Genomic DNA, 20,815 nt, shown 5'->3' on the forward strand with positions numbered 1-20,815 from the left:
GTAGTGTGGAATCTGCAAAAAAAAGGAGAGAAGACATGGTTTACTGTATGTAAACCATGTCTCAAATCATGTCGGGTTTTAGGAAGGAGAAAGAAAAAGCCGGTAATTGAATTACCGGCTTTCAAGCTGTATAGCGCTGGAAAAAATATTAATATATATACATATATGTGTCTACTGATATATATATATATACACAGACAGTGTGTATATATATATATATATATATTTTTTTTTTTTTCTTTTTGGGACACATGGATCACTTCTATAGCGGTATGTTGGTTTTGCAAGCCTGCGAGAAAACCACGCAGTACGGATGCCATACGGATTACATACGGAGGATGCCATGCGCAAAAAACGCTGACACACCCTGCCTACGGAGGAGCTACGGACCACTATTTTCGTGACTTTTCAGCGTATTACGGCCGTAATATACGGACCGTATTTTCATACGCTGAGTGTGAAGCCGGCCTTATTCTGTGGAATTCTACAGACATGTGATATATTTTAATTGCAAGGTGGCAAATACTGTGTTTCTCCAAAAAACATAAGACAGGGTCTTATATTATTTTTTGCCCTCGAAAGGTGAGTTTAGTGCTTATTTTCAGGGGATGTCATTTTTTTCCCATGAACAACAATCCACATTTATTCTTTAACAAAAACTCAACATTTATTGAAATATATTCACTTTAGCACACACATGTATACACACACTGCACATACACTTGTGTATACACACACTGCATATACACCTGTGTATATACACACACTACGCATACACGTTGGTGTATACACACTGCACACACACCTGGGTGTATACACACACTGCCCATACCCCTGGGCGTATACCCACATTGCGCATATACCTGGGTGTAGACACACACTGCCCATACCCCTGTGTATACACAAACTGCCCATACCCCTGGGTGTATACACACACTGCCCATACACCTGGGTGTATACACACACACTGCATACACCTGGGTGTATACACACACTGTGCATACACCTGGGTGTATACACACACACTGCATACACCTGGGTGTATACACACACTGTGTATACACCTGGGTGTATACACACACTGTGCATACACCTGGGTGTATACACACACTGCCCATACACCTGTGTGTATACACACACACTGCACATACACCTGTGTATACACACACTGCCCATACCCCTGGGTGTATACACACACTGCCCATACCCCTGGGTGTATACACACACTGCGCATACACATTGGTGTATACACACACTGCGCATACACCTGGGTGTATACACACACACTGCGCATACACCTGGGTGTATACACACACACTGCGCATACACCTGGGTGTATACACACATGCACTGCGCATACACCTGTGTGTACACACACACTGCACATGCGGTACATGCCCGCCTGTCTCCTCTTGAGGCCATCTAGACTCCTGCAGTTAAAGGACCTATGGTGACATCATGGTCAAATCACAGCAGCCTTAACCTCAAAATAGAATTTATGGTGGCCCCTAACAGAGTGGTGGCCCTAAGTAATCGTCCAGTTTGCCCTCACGTCTCCCTGACACCAGCACTGCATACCAGCCTGGCTCTTCTTTAATTCCTCTGGACTCTTGCCGTTAAAGGACCTTTGGTGACATTATGGGCATATGACCGTGATGTCACCAAAGGTCCTGAAGCAGTTCTAACCTCTGAGTAGAGATGCTGGGGACCTCTAAGAGTGGGGGGAAGCTGTGCAATCGACCAGTCCATCCTCCTCCCCAATGCCGTTCCTAACCGTAACTAGGGTTTATTTTTGGAGTAGATTTTGGGGTAGGTGTTATTTTCGGGGACCGCTGTAGTAACTTTTTTCTATCTTCTAAAAAACACTTTCTTATAGGGGAAAAAGTTCTATATCAATCCATTGTGCCGCTCTTGCCTGTCTACTCACAATTTCAGGACACAATTTAAATTGCCATTTTATGTGACCCCTGCTCAGTAGAGCAATGTGCCTGTTTAGAGGAAATAGTGGAAAGCAAATGACAGCAGGAATAGATGTAGAAGTAAATGAACTAGGACTTAAAAGGGTTTTCTCATCATTTTTATCATTCTACATGGGAAAAACAAGCAACTGTCCAATTTACCTCTTATGGAAGATTTTTAATTCTTTACTTTACTGCACAGTGCCTTTGCAATGTCTTAGCTATAAAGCTTGCAAACGCGGTGCTTCGAGGTTGCGCAGACCAAGCTACTTTTGCCAGCTGCATTGGAGGGAGCACAGTTTGGACCAGGGGCCCATCCATTCCACTGTGTGAACTGTCAATGTGCATTAGCACATGGCACCCAACAGCAGGAAGTCAGGAGGCAGAGGAGAGTGGCGCTTGTGAAGATAGACAACCTCGTTGTAATTTAATTTTAACACATTGTCAGTCTTTTAAAGACAAGTGTACAGGAATTGCAGATGTGAACACCATTTAAAAATGCTGTAAAAGCCCAACAACCTCCTTTTGTGAGTCAGTATTTCCTTTCCTGACTAAATCTACAGACTTTCAAATTTATATCTCCATTGCAAGTCTCTATGTAATAATAATAATCTTTTATTTTTATATAGCGCTAATATATTCCGCAGCACTTTACACACATTATCATCGCTGTCCCTGGTGAGGCTCACAATCTAGAATCCCTATCAGTATGTTTTTTTTTTGGGGAATGTGGGAGGAAACCGGAGTGCCCGGAGGAAACCCACACAAATACGGGGAGAACATACAAACTCCTTGCAGATGTTGTCCTTGGTGGGATTTGAACCCAGGACCATACATTTCCTATGCATAGGGCGTGGAATATGGATTTTGCTGTGGTCCTCGGTATAGGAAAGAGCAATCTACAGCATTTTACTATGCAGTTGAATAAATGGTACACCAATACTTTACGATCCTGACTGGTGAACCGAGCATTAAGGATATGTAAAAAATATACAGCTCTGGCAAAAAATTAAGAGACCACTGCAACATTTTCAGTTTGTCTGATTTTTCTCTTTATAGGCATATTTTTGAGTAAAATGTAATTTGCTGTTTTATTCTATAAACTACTGACAACATGTCTTCGAATTTGCAAGCAATAAATTTAGTATTTATTTTCAGAAAATGAGAAATGGTCAAAATAACAAAAAAATGCAGTGCTTGCAGACCTCAAATAATGCTAAGAAAACAAATTTATAAACAACAATACTAATGTTTTAACTCAGGAAGAGAAATTTTAGGGATGGAGGCAACATGACCCTCACTGTGTCCCTCTGCTAGTAAAGCCAGAATTGAGCCCTTCTTTTCCTCACTGAAGACTTTTCTTTTCAGCTCATTTGGCATAGTTAAAAAGTTATTTTTTTTTTCAATCCTTTTACTTTTGCGATAGCACTTGTTTTGCCATCCAGCTTGTCCTATTGCAGGAGGATTGTGAACACCACAGCAGGGTTTTTTCTTATACTTTCCTTCGTTAAATACGATTTGGTTCAGGTGATCACCTAATCAGAAGCACATTAAGTAGAATGAGGTGTACTCTGGTTGGAATTCAACTGACACTGGAATGGAATGGCGGTCACCATGTAGAGAAGCTGATTTTTATAAAACTGTGCAGTGGTCTCTTAGTTTTTGCCATTGCTGTAAATGATGGAAGCTTTATACTGCATATATGCTGAAAAAAAGGGCTGTGACGTATTGTAAATAGAGCTTTACCTCTACCCTTTCATGTGTATTCTGCTCAAAAATTAAAACACCTTAAAAAACAAACAAACCCAAAAGATTCTGCCAATGACAGACATTCACAATGGCTGGTAAACATTCCTGGTGTCATCCATACCCCAGTTGGTGTTTTTGTTGCTCAGTCCGTACCCTAGATGTTTCTGCTCATTTAACATTCCAGTAGAGCGGCTCTTGTGTTTCTGTCTATTGAAACTTGATGGCAAAACAAACCACTTAAACAAAGTGTCCTTTTCTTTGATTTTAGACCACTGCAGTGGATGTGCTCAATTAGCCTTGAAAACCTTGATCCCACTAGTAAATGGCTTTCAGAATAGTGACTGCTTGTGATAATGATGATTGTTTAGTTTGATGCCCCTTTATTTCAGAGCGTTGTATAAATGAAAAAGCTATAAACGGGGTTTAGAGTACATAGTATATGTAATCCACCTAATGGAAGTGTGTAATGTATAGAATAGAAAACGAGTAAACAATGAGTAAATGAGTGACAGACTGGAATAGACAGAGCGAGGACTTAAGGTGCCGTCACACTTAGCGACGCTGCAGCGATACCGACAACGATCCGGATCGCTGCAGCGTCGCTGTTTGGTCGCTGGAGAGCTGTCACACAGACAGCTCTCCAGCGACCAAGGATGCTGGTAACCAGGGTAAACATCGGGTAACTAAGCGCAGGGCCGCGCTTAGTAACCCGTTGTTTACCCTGGTTAACATCCTAAAAGTAAAAAAAAACAAACAGTACATACTTACCTACAGCCATCTGTCCTCCAGCGCTGTGCTCTGCACTCCTCCTGTACTGGCTGTGAGCACAGCGGCCGGAAAGCAGAGCGGTGACGTCACCGCTCTGCTTTCCGGCTGACCGACGCTCACAGCCAGAGCAGGAGGAGTGCAGAGCACAGCGCTGGAGGACAGACAGCGGTAGGTAAGTATGTAGTGTTTGTTTTTTTTTACTTTTAGGATGGTAACCAGGGTAAACATCGGGTTACTAAGCGCGGCCCTGCGCTTAGTTACCCGATGTTTACCCTGGTTATCAGTGAAGACATCGCTGATTCGGTGTCACACACGCCGATTCAGCGATGTCTGCGGGGAGTCCAGCGACCAAATAAAGTTCTGGACTTTCTTCCCCGACCAGCGACAGCACAGCAGGGGCCTGATCGCTGCTGCCTGTCACATTGGACGATATCGCTAGCAAGGACGCTGCAACGTCACGGATCGCTAGCGATATCGTCTAGTGTGACGGTACCTTTAGAATCTATAAGAAGAGGAGGACATAGGTAATGGCTGCTCATGTGGCTGTGTGGTAGCAGCAGAGGATGGGAGGTGGTAGGCTTTTCTGAGGTCCGTGGTCAGATTGCTTTACAAGGTGAGGGAAGGATTTGGCTGATCGTAGTGGTGAGTTTAAAAGTACAGGGGGAACATGAGAAGTTTTGGAGACCATTTTGTGAGGAGCAGAAGAGGATCATAGGTCTTGTGAGGACCTGAGATGGCATATTAGGGAGGTATCTAGAGATTAGATCAGAGATGTATGGGGGCAGGGGACAGATTGTAGATGGCATTGTTAGTATTATATATATGTTTTTTTTCTCGGCTTTGCTAAATCGTAGGCAAATGGTACGAGTCTGTGTTTCTCACCACATTGCATAGCAGATGTCTTCTTCTGGTCTAGTGGTCTGTAGTAGCGCATATGGCCTCCTTCACATATCAGTGTCTCCGGTACGTGTGGTGACTGTTTCCACAGATACCAGAAACACTGGGTCTGTGCACATGACCGTGTTCTTGTATGTAAAACACGTTGACACATCCGTTTTTTGCCAGCATCGCGGTCCACAAAACATCCCGCACATGTGCACATTGACACACGGATGACATCCTGGGAAAAGCAGTACAGTTAGTGCTGCTTTCCAGCGCTGGGTGCTGCATGCAGCTCTCATCATTGTCACCTGGTCTCAGTGCGGTCAGTAAGACCAGGCGACGCTGATAAGATTTGTATTCAGCACTATAAGTCTCATCAGCGTCGCCTGGTCTCGCGGATCACAGGGAGGCCAGGCAACTGTGATGAGAGCTGCATTCAGCACCCTTCACCTGGGAACAGCGCTAAGTGTACTGCTTTTCCCAGGCACCAGTACGTGTCACACTGATGCCGCACACGGATGCCACATGTATGTTACACGTGGACACAGATGGCACATGTACTGGTTTTTCCACTACCGGAAATATCAGGACTTGTGAAGGAGGCCTAGGGAATAGGTCTGTAACAACCCATCTTATTTACTTAAAATGCATTTGTCACAGATTAGATGTTTTTTCCTCCTCATCAGTATGCGGATGTCTTCAGCCTTTTCAGAGAAGTCTCTCTAAAAGCAGCAGTCACCTCCCAGAGGCCCTGCAGTTTCCTCACAATTGTAGCATTATGTTCCCCTGAGAAATTTCAAGCTTTTACAGTCAACCTAAAGGAAAAATCATTGACTCCGTGTGAGGGTGCCATGGAAACCTCAGATTTCCTTGGTCTCTTTGGAGGCTTCCTTTTTGACCTTTCTCGGTCACTTTAATACCCTTGTGGAGCTTAATTCTATCTGTAATAGATTTTGTAGTACACAAATAATCATACCAAGCCATGAGAGAGAGTTAATCACTTAATTGAAACCATTAAAAATGTAAACTAAATATTGCACATGTTGTGGAAGTGTAGATTTCAGGGCTGTATTCACAATTCTGTAACTTTGAGAGCTGAAATTGCTCTTTATTTCTTGTTGGTCAGCACAGTGTTTGCTCTGGTGAAGTGCATTTGACAGGTTGTGGACTGTTTCACCCGACGATCAAAAGAACTATGAATGCAGCCACGTATTCAAATACAGTGGTGTAGACTCGGATTAGTGAAAAAAATGTAGTTCTGTCAGCTGTAAACTGATTGTCGCTAACATAAATATGTATATAGTCTGTGCAGAAGACAAACCTGATCTTATTTCTGCTTCTTTACTGTTGACTACATTTCCCTCATGCGTTTCCCCATCCGGCTTCCTCTGTATGGAAGGGATAAAGACATACTTCCCAGTACCTAGGTTGGGCCATAGGCTCTTGACATTGCAGGAAAGCGCACAGAAAATCTGGTATGACCTAATTCTGCCAGAACATTATGTACTCCACGTGTCTCCAGCCCACTGCACCTTGAACTTCCACTTGTCACAAAGCACACACTACATCTAACTCAGACTAAATGAACCAGGAAGTGCTTCCACTTTTTGCTTGACCTTTCACGTCCCATGCTGGGCTGGTCCCAAACAGTTAACTGTATCCATACTCTTCCTATATTGTACACTAATTAGGCCCACCAGTGCCTATCTGCCCTAATGTTCCTATATATCTGTTCTGTCCCCACATGAGGCGAATGAAGGTGTCGCAGACTAATAAGAGTTGTGAGAGAAAGAGTCGTACCTTCGTATTTCCTCGATATGAGGCAGACAGGACCAATGCTGCTCAGCGTCCAGAGAGATGATGCACTCCAGGGATTGTGTAATCCAGACTTGTTTATTTTGTAGATCTGGACATACAGCCGATAACTGGTAATACAGTAACTTCTCCAGAAATGCAGGGTAGACAGGGTACAGTAAGATGTAGCACCAAGTGTGTCTGCAAGTGTGAGCAGCATGAGAGAGTGTGGTCGAAAGACTGATGCCTTCCCAAGCCCAGTTCAAAAGCACGTCCTCTCACAACAGAAAGTAAACTGGAAATGGCTGCCAGAGGAAGAGAAGATTTGACCCCTGAACCGGATGTAAGACATGCCCACAAGAAATACATGAAAAACAAGCTGCCATACAGAAAAAGGCCATTGGGTGGCAGCAGAGTAAAATATAACAACATACATGGAAACTGAGGAATATACATGGAACAGCATACTCCCCGTCTGAAATTCCGTAAGGGATTTCACTATATCAATGTCCTTAAAAAGTCCAACAACCTAGAAAGTGAAACCAAACATGAATGTAATGCAATAATAACTTTAAACAAGACATTAAGTCAGTTCCTGAGATAATCCAATGGAAAACCCATCTTCGGATCAGAGAAGCCGCACTAGGCCAAACTATCTCTGACCCACTGTAATCCAATGGACAAAGTACTAGTGCAGTGTTCTGTTCATAGTTTATCCTACCAGAATGTCCTCGATTGGTAGTATTTTTTGGCAGACGTGCCAACCATGACAGTCTTTGTCTCCATGTGGCTTGTGATAAGATCTCGCAATGTGGACTAACCTTGCAATAGTCTTGACGAGTTTCATCCAATTGGAGAAGCGTTTGAAGCACTGGCAACCGAGGGAGGAGGTTGGTTTAGCGTTCGTGGCCAGAGCACTGACCTCGGAGCGGACTTCTGGATCATCGTCCGGATCCTGGATGCTGAAGACTTCCTGAACACATTCACTTCCCTTCTGTTCCAGCAGAAACTTTGGACCTGAAAGCCAAGAAGAGTTAACAAAGGAATTTATAGACATAGGTCTAGTGGCATGGTCGGCTGGATTAAGTTCAGATGCGATATAGTGCCACTGTTCAGGTTTGGAAGACCTTCTTATTCTCTCAATGCGGTTACTGACGTACACGTAGAAGCGCCTTGTTTGGTTGTAGATGTAACCTAAGACAACTTTACTGTCACTGTAGTATTGTACGTCATCTATGTGAGTGTCCAGCTCATGCTGAATAAAGTCTGCGAGTTCTACTGCAAGCACAGTCCCACAGAGTTCCAGCCTGGGAATAGTGTGGTCAGGCTTGGGAGCCAACTTAGCTTTGCCGAAAACGAACCCAACATGATCTTGATTGTCAGATCCCGTTACCTTCAGGTAGACAACAGCTGCAATGGCCTCCGTGGATGCATCCGAGAACACATGGAGTTCCGTCCTGGTGCTAGCAGCAAGTGAGATTCCAGCGTAGCATCTCGGTATATGGATTTTATCCAAGGCACACAAAGACTGCTTCCAGGTTTCCCATTTTGGTTCCTTATCAGGAGGTAGAGGGGTATCCCAGTCCTTGACAGTTTCGGACAACTGTCTCAGAAGGGATTTACCTTGTATGGTAATTGGTGCTACGAATCCCAGTGGGTCATACAGGCTATTTACCACTGACAGGACACCACGTTTAGTGAATGGTTTGTCTGCACAGTTGATTTGGAATCCGAAGGTGTCGGCTGACAGGTTCCACCTCAGGCCTAAGCTTCTCTGCACAGGCGGACGGTCTGGTCCCAGGTCTATGTCCTTGAATCCAGGTGCGTGGTCGCTTGACTCAAAGGCTCTCATGACAGCCAGGCTGTTTGAAGCAATTTTGTGCAGTCTAAGCTTAGCTCGGTACAGCATATGTTGGGTCCTTTTGAGTAGGTCGATTGCAGCTTCTTCTGTAGGTAGAGATTTTAGTCCATCATCTACGTAGAAGTCTTTCTCTACAAAGTCTCTGGCGTCTGTTCCATACTCGGACTCTCCTTCTTGTGCGGTTCTCCGCAGGCCATATGTTGCCACAGCGGGTGAAGGGCTGTTCCCGAATACGTGCACCCGCATGCGATACTCCACCATCTCTTTGCTGGGGTCATTGTCCTTGTACCACAGGAACCTGAGGAAATTCCTGTGGTCCTCTCGGACTATGAAACAGTGGAACATCTGTTCAATGTCGGCGGTGATGGCAATGGGCTCTTTCCTGAACCTCATCAACACTCCTACTAGGTTGTTCGTCAGATTAGGACCTGTGAGGAGGACATCATTGAGAGATACGCCTTGATGTTTGGCGCTTGAATCAAAGACAACTCTAATTTGTTTAGGTTTCTTCGGGTGATATACTCCAAATGAGGGTAGGTACCAGCACTCCTCATTTTCCTTTAACGGAGACGCTGGCTCCGCATGGTTGTTATGGAATATTTTGCCCATAAAGGTGACAATGTGTTCTTTCATCTCCGGTTTATTGCTTAGCGTGCGCTGGAGAGAGTTAAATCTGGACAAGGCTTGTTCACGATTGTTCGGGAGCCTTACCCTGGTAGCTCGGAAGGGCAAGGGGAAAACCCAGTGATTGGTTTCGTCCTTAAGGAACTCATTGTCCATTATCCTGACAAATTCCTTGTCTTCCATAGATGGGGCTACTTTGTTGTCATCCTTAGTGGTATGAAACACCAATTTTCCCAAGTCGTCTGCATAGGGAGAAGGGATAACATCAGGCAGCTGTACAGAATCTGGAAGCTTTTCCTTCACCTCATAGTGATGAGGACATGGTTTGCAGAAGGTAGTGCGCCCGTCTCGGCGTACGTACGTCTTAAAGGAATGGACTCCTGTTTGGTCCAAGCATACATTTCCTATGACTACCCACCCCAAGTCAAGTCTCTGGGCGTAGGGGGCGTAGTCAGGACCATTACACTGTTGGCGGACCTTATGTATCCTCAAATTGTCTCTGCCGAGCAGAAGTAGGATTTCAGCATCTGTGTCCAAAGGTGGGATAACGCTGGCTAGGTGCCTTAAGTGTGGTTGGTGGAAAGCAGCTTCCGGGGTAGGGATCTCATCCCTTTGGTCTGGTATTTGATCGCATTCAATTAGCGTAGGTAGGGGTATTTCTACGTCTTCATTGACAGGAGAAGCGATGAAACCTTGTGCTCTTCTGCCGCTGGTCTCTATGCGCCCCGAGCAAGTATTCAGAGTGTAGGGCGTTGCTGGTCCCTTGATTCTAAAGGCTTCAAAGAACTTAGGTCCAGCTAGGGATCGATTGCTCTGATCGTCAATGATGGCATACATTTTTACAGCCTTCTCTGGTTGCCCTTCTGGATAGACTCTGATTAGGCATATCCTGGCACAGCATTTAGCACTTTGATTCTCCCCACATACCTCTGAGCATGAGCAGGACACAGCTGTGGTGGACTTGGCGTGATTCTGTGGCTCCCCGCCATGGTTTGTAGCGGGACCAGAGGTAACTGCGACTGCTGGATCGCTGGTGGCTGAGCCTGGGTGCAAGGCTGATGGGTGTCTGTCGCTATGACACTCTTCACATTTAATGGCAGATTTACAGTCCTTGGCCATGTGTTCTGATGAAGCGCAGCACTTGAAACATACCCCAAATTCGTTGAGGATTTTCTTGCGCTCCTGCATGGTTTTGGACCTGAAGCCTCTACATTTGTTCAGTGAGTGTGGTTTTTTGTGAATGGGACACTCACGATTGAAAGACTTATCCCTCGACGGAATAGTGTACTGCTTGTCGGCAGGTACTGCAGGTGATGGCAGGTTAGTCTTTCTGACGCTTACACTGTTCCTTGAGTCCTTGCGTCTATGTGCGACGCTTTCATACCTTGATGAAGGTGTTGCTGGAGCTGCAGTGTTAGACTCCAGGAAGTCGAGGCTAGGGTCGTTCCTCATTTGGGCTTGTTCGTCAATGAACTTGCAGAACTGAATGAACGGAGGAAAGGTGACGTCATGTGACCTTTTATACCTGGAGACGCACACTGCCCACTTCTCTTGCAGACTGTGTGGCAGCTTTGAGATGATCGGGTTCACCCCGTGGGCAGTGTCCAGGTAGCACAGTCCAGACAGACGAGGGTCTCTTTTAGCAAGTTCCAGCTCCATAAGCAGGTCACTTAAGTCCAGAAGCTTGTGGGCTTCCTTAAGGTTGATCCTTGGAACGTTCTGCAGTCTCTTGAATAGGGACTTTTCTATGGCTTCAGCGCTGCCGTAGGTTCTTTCGAGTCTCTGCCAGGCAGCAGCGAGACCTGCTTCAGCTTGCCCCACATAGACGGTCCTAAGACTCTTGATACGGTTTGTGGATTCAGGACCCAACCATTTTACCATGAGGTCGAGCTCCTGCTCCACGGATAGGTTGAGATCAGCAATGGCGGCCTTGAAGGTTGCTTTCCAGGCTCTGTAGTTCTCTGCACAGTCGTCGAATTTTGAGAGGCTAGTGCTGATTAGCTCCCTGCTCACCATGAACCTGGCAAACTCGGACATGTCTGATCCTTCACTCCTTGTTACCATATTAGCTTGTGGTGCCCCTCGGGCGTATAAGCCGTGTGGCGTGGAAGGGTGAATTGTTCCCGGGTAGAATGATGTCGCTGCAGGGTTGAGCTGTGGTTTAACCTCTAGAGATTCCGATGACTGCTGCTTGAACTGTGGAGGCGGGCTGGAGTGTGCCTTGTGGTCGTCTTGCGATGATTGCTCTTGAGGGGGTACATCACGGCGTTGGTCTTGGGTCTCTGTAAGGGCTGTGGGCGATACTGGCACCATAGGTTGGGCTGACTTGGACGTTTCCGCAATGTTGGGTTGAACGTCACTGGAGAAGGTGTGCGCTGCAGGTATCTGTTTCTGCACGTAGTCTCTGGTACGAACAGCTGGGTCGTCTTCTTCCTGTGGTGGCAGGCAAATTGGGTCGAGGTTTTGCTTCAATGCTTGCTCGAGTATTTTTACTTCGGCTAATGCAATTTCTTCCTCCATTTCTGTTTGAAGAATCTTTGCTCTAGCCTCTGCTTCTGTTTGAAGAATCCTTGCTTGAGCCTCTGCTTCTGTTTGAAGAATCTTTGCTCGAGCCTCTGCTTCTGCTTTCTTTGCTTCTGCTTTAGCCTCTGCTTCTGCTTTCTTTTCGGTGTATGAACGTCTTAGTTTGGACCGCTCTGCATTTAAACGGGCCTCTAGGATTCTGTCGCTGAGGGCTGAAGTTCTTGAGCAGGATGATTTGTATGACCGAGCAGAGTGTTTAGACGAGGCTGACCTGTGCGATCTAGTTTCTTGCAGATGGGTGATACGAAGCTCCGCTTTATCTTTGGCGTCTTGCACGGCGGCGTCCCTTTCTCTGTCTGTGGAATCTGCCTTGCTTAACTCTGATAGGGCTTCGTCGATTTTAGATTCTTTTAGGAAGGCAGCATACTTTGTGGACAGTCTCTTGTATCTGCCGTGGGCCACGTCTAGCTGTCTTATAGTGTCCTGTAAACCCGCTGCATCATTTTTATGGCGTTGGACGCTTGACATAAGGGAGGCGACTCGTTCCCATAGGTCGTCCAAGTTGTCATTGAACTCATCCCTTGTGGAACAGTAATTCTCGAGGACCTTTAATGTTGGCTTGATGGAACGTACTGGTCGTGCATCTGGGTCTGCTGCAGAAGCAGGCTCTGCGTCCTGATCTTCATAATGGACAGTATCAGGTTGTATTTGCTCTGTTTCAGCATTGGGGAACTGCGTAAGGTCCTTTTCGGCCATTTTGATTTAAGGTGCGCTGTCCCTTTAAGAAACTGAACCTTTGAATTGGGGGCTGGAAATTGCGGTGCAGCTTAGTTGCGACCCCCTGATAAGATTCCCAAGGTGTTGTTGGAGAATTGTGGGGTTCTGCGGTCTGACGATCTGCAGCAGTGTGGTATAATACACAGAGAGTCTTTATGTACAATGCAGTCTGAGGTGATGCTGCAGGAGATTTCTTAGCAGAGCAGGGCTGCAGTATGTGAGCGGGCAGAGAGCGGGCACGTGAATAGTGATATAAGGGTGATTCTGGCCGGGCTTCAAGGCAGTCTTTCGACTGTTCTGTCCCCACATGAGGCGAATGAAGGTGTCGCAGACTAATAAGAGTTGTGAGAGAAAGAGTCGTACCTTCGTATTTCCTCGATATGAGGCAGACAGGACCAATGCTGCTCAGCGTCCAGAGAGATGATGCACTCCAGGGATTGTGTAATCCAGACTTGTTTATTTTGTAGATCTGGACATACAGCCGATAACTGGTAATACAGTAACTTCTCCAGAAATGCAGGGTAGACAGGGTACAGTAAGATGTAGCACCAAGTGTGTCTGCAAGTGTGAGCAGCATGAGAGAGTGTGGTCGAAAGACTGATGCCTTCCCAAGCCCAGTTCAAAAGCACGTCCTCTCACAACAGAAAGTAAACTGGAAATGGCTGCCAGAGGAAGAGAAGATTTGACCCCTGAACCGGATGTAAGACATGCCCACAAGAAATACATGAAAAACAAGCTGCCGTACAGAAAAAGGCCATTGGGTGGCAGCAGAGTAAAATATAACAACATACATGGAAACTGAGGAATATACATGGAACAGCACAATATCACTAACTAATCACTAAACCATGTTCTATATTGTCCCTACCCCTGAGCTGAATGTACCAGGTTACCTTAGGCATTACCAAAACAGTACCCACACAACAGCATCAGTACTTATAACATGTTACATTATACCATAAAAACACCATACAACCGCATATTAGTATTCACACCATAATTGTTGTCTTCAGGGGAAGGTATATGACCGTCCCTGTCACACCCTTACAGAGGTGCCTATACTTACCAATATTTCTGCTGTTACAATAGAGGACAGTTTGTCTTGTTTACCAACACTGCCAGGAATACCCCCGGAAACACCTTGGCCAACCCCGTTACGTCTGCTCTGGGGTGGGGTTTACATAAACCATGCACCCTTTAGGTCCAGGACTCACGGAATTTGCTGGGATTGTGAAATATTCCCAGCAAATTCAGGACTGTTAGCAGGTATTTCTGTGCCTATCTGTTCCAGTCACTTAAAATGGACTCAATTGTTAAGAGCCGCAGTACCAGGTATAGACACTACAAAATGAACAGTTATGCCAGGTAAACAATTAATTCAATCCCCAATATAATTTAGATGGCTGTTGGCCAGGCAATAGTTTGGCTGTTAGATATCTCTGCTGTCTCCCCATACATAGAAATGCTTCTTCGGCCAAGCGCTCCTTTGTTCTCAATGAGAGAGTTGCTGCCAGGCATCGCTAGCGGCAGCTTATCTCTTAGAAAACCAGCAGATCAGGAGTCTGATATTGGACGTGTGGGATAGTTGTCTTTCTTTTCGGGAGTCCCCCATACACATTAAACTGTCAGCTGAAACCGTTGATGTAGGGTAACGTTGGTCTAGTGTGTAACTGTTCAAATAACCTACAATAAATATGCACAGAGACCTCATCATACAAAAAATGACATGTTTTATTTAAACTACATAACGGAAAATATTAAAATACAGCTGTGATGGCAAATAATACTAAATAAAAACACCCCAGACCAGAGGTAAGCATATAACCTCCCAAATAGCCAGCTGCCAGGAAAATATAAGTGACTTATAAAGGGGAACTCTCATATGCCTAAACGGCACAATCACTGTGTATCTGAATGGCACAATTGCCGTATAACCATAAGACCCCAAACTATACTTCACTCTGGCAGCATAAGGACAAAGTATACAAATACACTGGTACTATACCTCCGGTCTGATGGTGGCACCATTGGCTGATCCTTGGTAGATGGCAGACGTTAGGCACCACCGATCTGATATTTATGGCCGATCCTAAGGTTGCCTTAAGCAACTGCTCCACTTTTACCCTGTACCAGTTTTAATATATTTTTTCAGCAATGCTTTCATATTCTGCAACTAACCAATGTATGACCCATGATCACCCTAGACCAGATGAAGGATCCATCTGACTTGTTGATATCTGCAACCCTCTTCTCTTTTTCCACATTTTGTTGAGTAACTCCCATAGTTATATTAGTTAACTAGGTGTTTCCAGCCAGCTAACGCTCGGCATGCTCATTGCTATCTAATTAACACTGCTGGTGATTAAACTAAAGTAAATAATGACAAAATTCAATAGCGCTTACGCAGGTGGTAAATTAACGTGTGGTAATGTGTGGGGACGGAGCCTCGTGAGGTAATGTGTGGGGACGGAGCCTCGTGTGGTAATGTGCGGGGACGGAGCCTCGTGTGGTAATGTGGTGGGGACGGAGCATCATGTGGTAATGTGGGGGGACGGAGCCTCGTGTGGTAATGTGCGAGGATGGAGCATCGTGTGGTAATGTGCGGGGACAGATCCTCATGTGGTAATGTGTGGGGACGGAGCCTCGTGTGGTAATGTGTGGGGACGGAGCCTCATGTGGTAATGTGTGGGGACGGAGCCTCGTGTGGTAATGTGCGGGGACAGAGCCTCGTGTGGTAATGTGCGAGGACGGAGCCTCGTGTGGTAATGTGAGGACGGAGCCTCGTGTGGTAATGTGAGGACGGAGCCTCGTGTGGTAATGTGGGGGGACGGAGCCTCGTGTGGTAATGTGCGAGGACGGAGCATCATGTGGTAATGTGCGGGGACAGAGCCTCATGTGGTAATGTGTGGGGACGGAGCCTTGTGTGGTAATGTGGGGGGACGGAGCCTCGTGTGGTAATGTGAGGACGGAGCCTCGTGTGGTAATGTGTGGGGACGGAGCCTCGTGTGGTAATGTGTGGGGACGGAGCCTCGTGTGGTAATGTGTGTGGACGGAGCCTCGTGTGGTAATGTGTGGGGACGGAGCCTCGTGTGGTAATGTGTGGGGACGGAGCCTCGCAGGGCCGGCTCCAGGTTTTTGAGGGCCCCGGGCGAAAGAGTCTCAGTGGGCCCCCCCTTTAACACATACCCCGATTCATGATCGCATATAAACACAGCCATGTAGTATATAACACTGCCCACATAGTATATAGCAGCCCATGTAGTATATAGCAGCCCACGTAGCATATAGCAGCCCATGTAGTATATAGCAGCCCACGTAGTATATAGCAGCGCAGCCCACGTAGTATATAGCAGCGCCACTCACTCAGGCACTGGTAGGACTAGGAGCTCCTCCTGAATCTGCCTCATAACTTCAGCAGCAAGGCAGCCAGCCAGGGAAGGAGATCAGAGCAGAGAACGTGCTCTCTCCGCCCACAAACAATGTTACACTGGCTGCCTTCTCTTAACCCCTATGTGTGCCTGCCTGGCTGCACTGACTGAGTGAGAAGATGCTTGTGTCAGAGCTGGCACATAGGGGTTAAGAGAACGCAGCCAGCAGTGACTTTGTGGGCGGAGAGAGCATGTTATCTCCTGCTCTGCTCTCCCAGCTGTATCTATGACAGCATGAGTGGGCCCCCCTCTCTCCCCAGGGCCCCGGCATTTGCCCAGGTGCGCCGGGTGCTGACGCCGGCCCTGGAGCCTCGTGTGGTAATGTGGGGGGACGGAGCCTCGTGTGGTAATGTGGGGGGTGGGATTATGTGTGGTAATGGGGTGGGGGGCGAGATTACGTGTGGTGATGTGTTGGGGGCGGGATTACGTGTGGTAATGGGGTGGGTGGCAGGATTGTGTGTGGTAATGTGGTGGGGGCGGGATTGTGTGTGGTAATGGGGTGAAGGGCGGGATTATGTGTGGTGATGTGGTGGGGGCGGAGCTACTGTGCAGGGGGCGGGATTAGCGAGTAATCACGATGCCTCTTATATATGTAGATGTAGATCTAGGGAGCGAGATGTTGTAATGTCCTGATATATGCCTTGATTTCAGTCCTTCTGTAGGACTTACAAGACTTTCTTCTGATATGATTTTATGACATTCCATCCGAGCCATCTGGTGCTTTTTGTTTCCCGTGTGCCTGGTCTCTGTGACTGTGCAGTATCAGTCATCATCTGCCCTGAATGAGTTAACGCTGTCAAAGCATTTCTCATCCAAAGAGATGATCATTGGTTGCTGCTCCACGGGGACCAGATGCTGAAGCCGGTGATGCAACTTGTGTTATTTAGCCACTACATCGCCTCCAGTGACACCTCCTGTGACCAGGATCCGAGCAGCCACCTCCTCTTGTTGAGTATGATCCTCTTCTCCTATTCTCAGAATATATAAGCCCACAATCCATCCACCGGACTTGTACCCTGAAGACACTGTGACGAGCCTTACTTAATTACAGCCTAAATCTGTGTGTGCATTTGCCTAGGAGCGGCTGGAGGCGATGATGAGACGCTCCCAAGAACGCAGTCAACAGCTGGACCAGAAGCAGAAGCGATGGTCCTGGGGTGGGGCCTTGGTAGCCGGAGCTGGAAGAGATGGTGAGTCCTTCTTCCCTGCAATGCAGCCTTTTAAAAGGAATCCCTTATAAATAAGGATGCAGGAGACTTTTGTCTCTGTGAGAACTTTGTCCTTCCAGGCACATGTCAAGGTTAGAGGCTACTAAAAATTAACCAATGTAACTTATTTCTATTTACTATGTTGTGTCTGTACCAAACATGAGTATTCCCAGTATCCAGTGCTGTTATTTGTCCTTTGACTATTTCAATAATGTGTGCTACCAGATATAGTCTGTTTTATTACTCTGGGCATCAATGTGTTAACGCTCTTAAAGGCACCACCACTCTCTAGCTGGTCATTATGCTGCAGAGTTGTATCTGACAGTGCAGAAATAGAGGTGATGTAATCCCCTCCTGTTTAAGGTCGGCCTTTAAAATGTTAACTGTTTCACAGCCAAGTTACCAAATGGTAGATTGACTATTTTACCTCTATTCTTTTATGTTGCTTATTTCTGTCATTTTTTACTGTAGTATTTTTATATTTTATCCTCTTGTTGTTTTACTCTGGTTTTGTGCTATGCAGGTGAATCCGAAATCCCCCAACCCCCTGTGCTAGATTTAGCTACCAACACCCCAGACACAGAGCCCGTGACCTCTGCCGATGCTGACGAGCCCTCTAATGGTATTTTTACGTGGGACATAGCACCACCGTGTCTTTCAGTGTCCGTCACATTACCTCCATCACAATCCCGGCTGTGTAGCCTGAGCAGCGTTCGGGCAGACTAGTGTCCAGTGTCACATTGCACATCAGTTTGTCTGTCCGTCCACGTGGATCCAGAACATAGTGCATGAGGCTCATACTGTCTTGTGATCCATTCCACATCATGCTCACATCACCAGTACGCGCTTCATTTTAATGCTGCTTATCCAAAGTTTTGAAACTATTTTGCATTCCTCAGAAAATATTTTATTTTAGGTGAAGCATCTGTAATATTTCCCAATAGAATGACGTCAAAAATGGCAGACTTGGACCCAGACAACACCAGCCCCACCCTGGTGTAGAAACAAAAAGGGTCCGGCTTGTAGGAGTTCAGGGCAGGAAGTATGACACAAGGCCCCGGATGGGCCTACACCTTTATGCCCATGAGAAGTGGTGCTTAGTAGGGCATTTTCTAAGATCGGGATTGGGCCCTTTATGAAGGTCCTCAACTTTACAATGTTTAGCCGTCACCCAGAAGAAGCGGAAGCCGCAGATCCCTGAATGAGACGGTAATTCTAAGCTGTAGTCCATTGTGCCCTCAGTGTGCTGTACCCTGGCATTAGGATGACTTAGATCTGAGTCTTAGCTGAATTTTGTGTTCATTATCTGTGCCAGGATTTCCTGCCTAGTCATAATCCCCCATCCCCCAATACATTATCTGGGGAATAATGCAGCAAGCTCATCAGAGGTACAAAATACAGAACATTGTGTCTACAATTGATCTCCTGCTTATTGTGCTTTTTCATTTCCTTTGTATTGTAAGATTTTGCGGTCGTTGATGATCCGTACTGCAGATTTATCCATTTCTGTTTGATTGCAATGCATCCAGGCCCAGAACGTGAGCTGTTCTGCTCTATTATAGCAGCTATTGTCCTATGTCAGAGCATATGTGGCTGACTGCCATTATTTCATTTATTTAAATACCTTCCTCATTTCCAAAAGACCATCCGTTTCAGATGACAGAGTGACATTAGCTTCTCTGTGCATCATCCGCTGATCTCTGCCATGATGACATATAAATGTCTTCAGCACACAAAGCATGCCTTATACACAGGGCAGGGCAGTGTGGAGGGCATGCCAAATCCTACGTCACTAGTAGGTGGGCTCATTAGATCTGTTAAGCAGTAACGTCCATCAGGTATGACAGAGAGAGGGGCTACATTACTTCTCGGCCACAGTTCGACAACTAATACTGAAAAAGGTGTATTGGGAAACCATTGTCTTTCCAATAGGTGGGATTTTAAAGGGTTTTTTCCATCTTCATAAAAGGGTATTGTTGGATAAGTACATGTAAATACAAGCGATTTTTGCAATTTACAGGGTATTAACATTTTTAGCTGTTCTCAATATAGGAACACTTTTGTCTTTTACAGCTTTTTTCCTTGGAAACCGACCACCACTACTAGACTGCAGAACATGCGCAATGGTTATACGCTCTGTTCTATTTGAGCTTGGAAGCAGCGTGATGAAGCTGGACAGGATTACTGGAGTGCAATGTTATAGCTAAATCCCCGCCAGCTTTAGCGCAGCGCTTACAAGTTAGACAGCAGCGGTGGTCTGTCTCCTAGGCAACGAGCTGTAAACAAAATAGAAGTGTTGGTGTCTCAAAAGCTGCAGTCCATTCTACAAAGTAGTAAATTGCAAATGGGCCAGTTTTTATAAGCACTATCCATCTATGAAGATGGGAATAACTTTTTAATTGCGGAATCCTATAGATATTCCATGAATGTCTGTCATAATCCATGTATACAGCTCAGCCCCCTTGTGGTGGCAACGAGCAACTGATATTTGTAAGATTGTGTGCAGAAGAGAAAAGGAAACTTTTCTGAACATTAGGAAAAATAATGGTTAATTCTGTAAGTCGGTAATAGTAGGTACATTTATAAAGAAAAGTTTAACAGAAAAGTAAAAAAATCAGTTCCTCAGTGATCATTGCATAAGATTGGGAATAAAACCAAAGAGATGACGAAGAGTAAATGAACGTACCTTCAGGATGTGCTCTAAAATAAGAAACCAACCATCCAACCCCGCTCCTGTGGTCCCCGCCATACGTACACATGCATGTATGAGCACTGAGGCCAGCGATTGGCTGCAGTGTTCATACGTGACAAGAGGCAGCTTAGGACAGTGATTGGCTGCGGCAGTCACTCAGAGGTACCAGACACATCATTGCTGCATGGGAAGTAAACAGTTTGGCGAGGACCACCAGAGTATCGGTGTTGGATCTGACAGGTTTGGTGTCTCTAACATTGCCTGCAGGTACTTTCATTATATATACAGTATGTATATTGCTTGCTGCTTTACATCGCTTACCAAGCATTAAAATATGAAATACATGTACTACAATGAGTAGAGTGAAACCTGACGATTATATTGACTCCGCAATGGTTGCCCTCTCTAATTTAACGCATTGACTTGTAGCTTGGATGAGCGCCTCCTACTGGTAAAAAATAAATATACATAAAAGTGAGAAAGCATGAAGCCCGCAGAATTCAGTAACTGCTATCTCAGGGGTTTGAGCGGCTGCTGGTTGAATATTAGTG

General features: G+C 45.9%; 1 protein-coding gene across 11 annotated transcripts in view; it reads left to right on the forward strand.

Moving 5' to 3' along the window:
- MAP7D2 (MAP7 domain containing 2) overlaps nt 1-20,815 on the forward strand; it is a 155,587-nt gene that overhangs the window by 99,872 nt on the left and 34,900 nt on the right. For 7 of the 11 annotated variants that reach the window (XM_069761497.1, XM_069761503.1, XM_069761494.1 and 4 more), the window contains exons 4-5: nt 17,443-17,554; nt 18,096-18,194. In XM_069761497.1, coding sequence (XP_069617598.1) covers nt 17,443-17,554; nt 18,096-18,194 — 211 coding nt within the window. The remainder of the gene's footprint in view (nt 1-17,442; nt 17,555-18,095; nt 18,195-20,815) is intronic. The other 4 variants (XM_069761496.1, XM_069761502.1, XM_069761501.1 and 1 more) reach the window with 1 other exon arrangement.

This window comes from Ranitomeya imitator, chromosome 3, assembly GCF_032444005.1.
Source record: "Ranitomeya imitator isolate aRanImi1 chromosome 3, aRanImi1.pri, whole genome shotgun sequence".
NCBI lineage: Eukaryota > Metazoa > Chordata > Amphibia > Anura > Dendrobatidae > Ranitomeya > Ranitomeya imitator.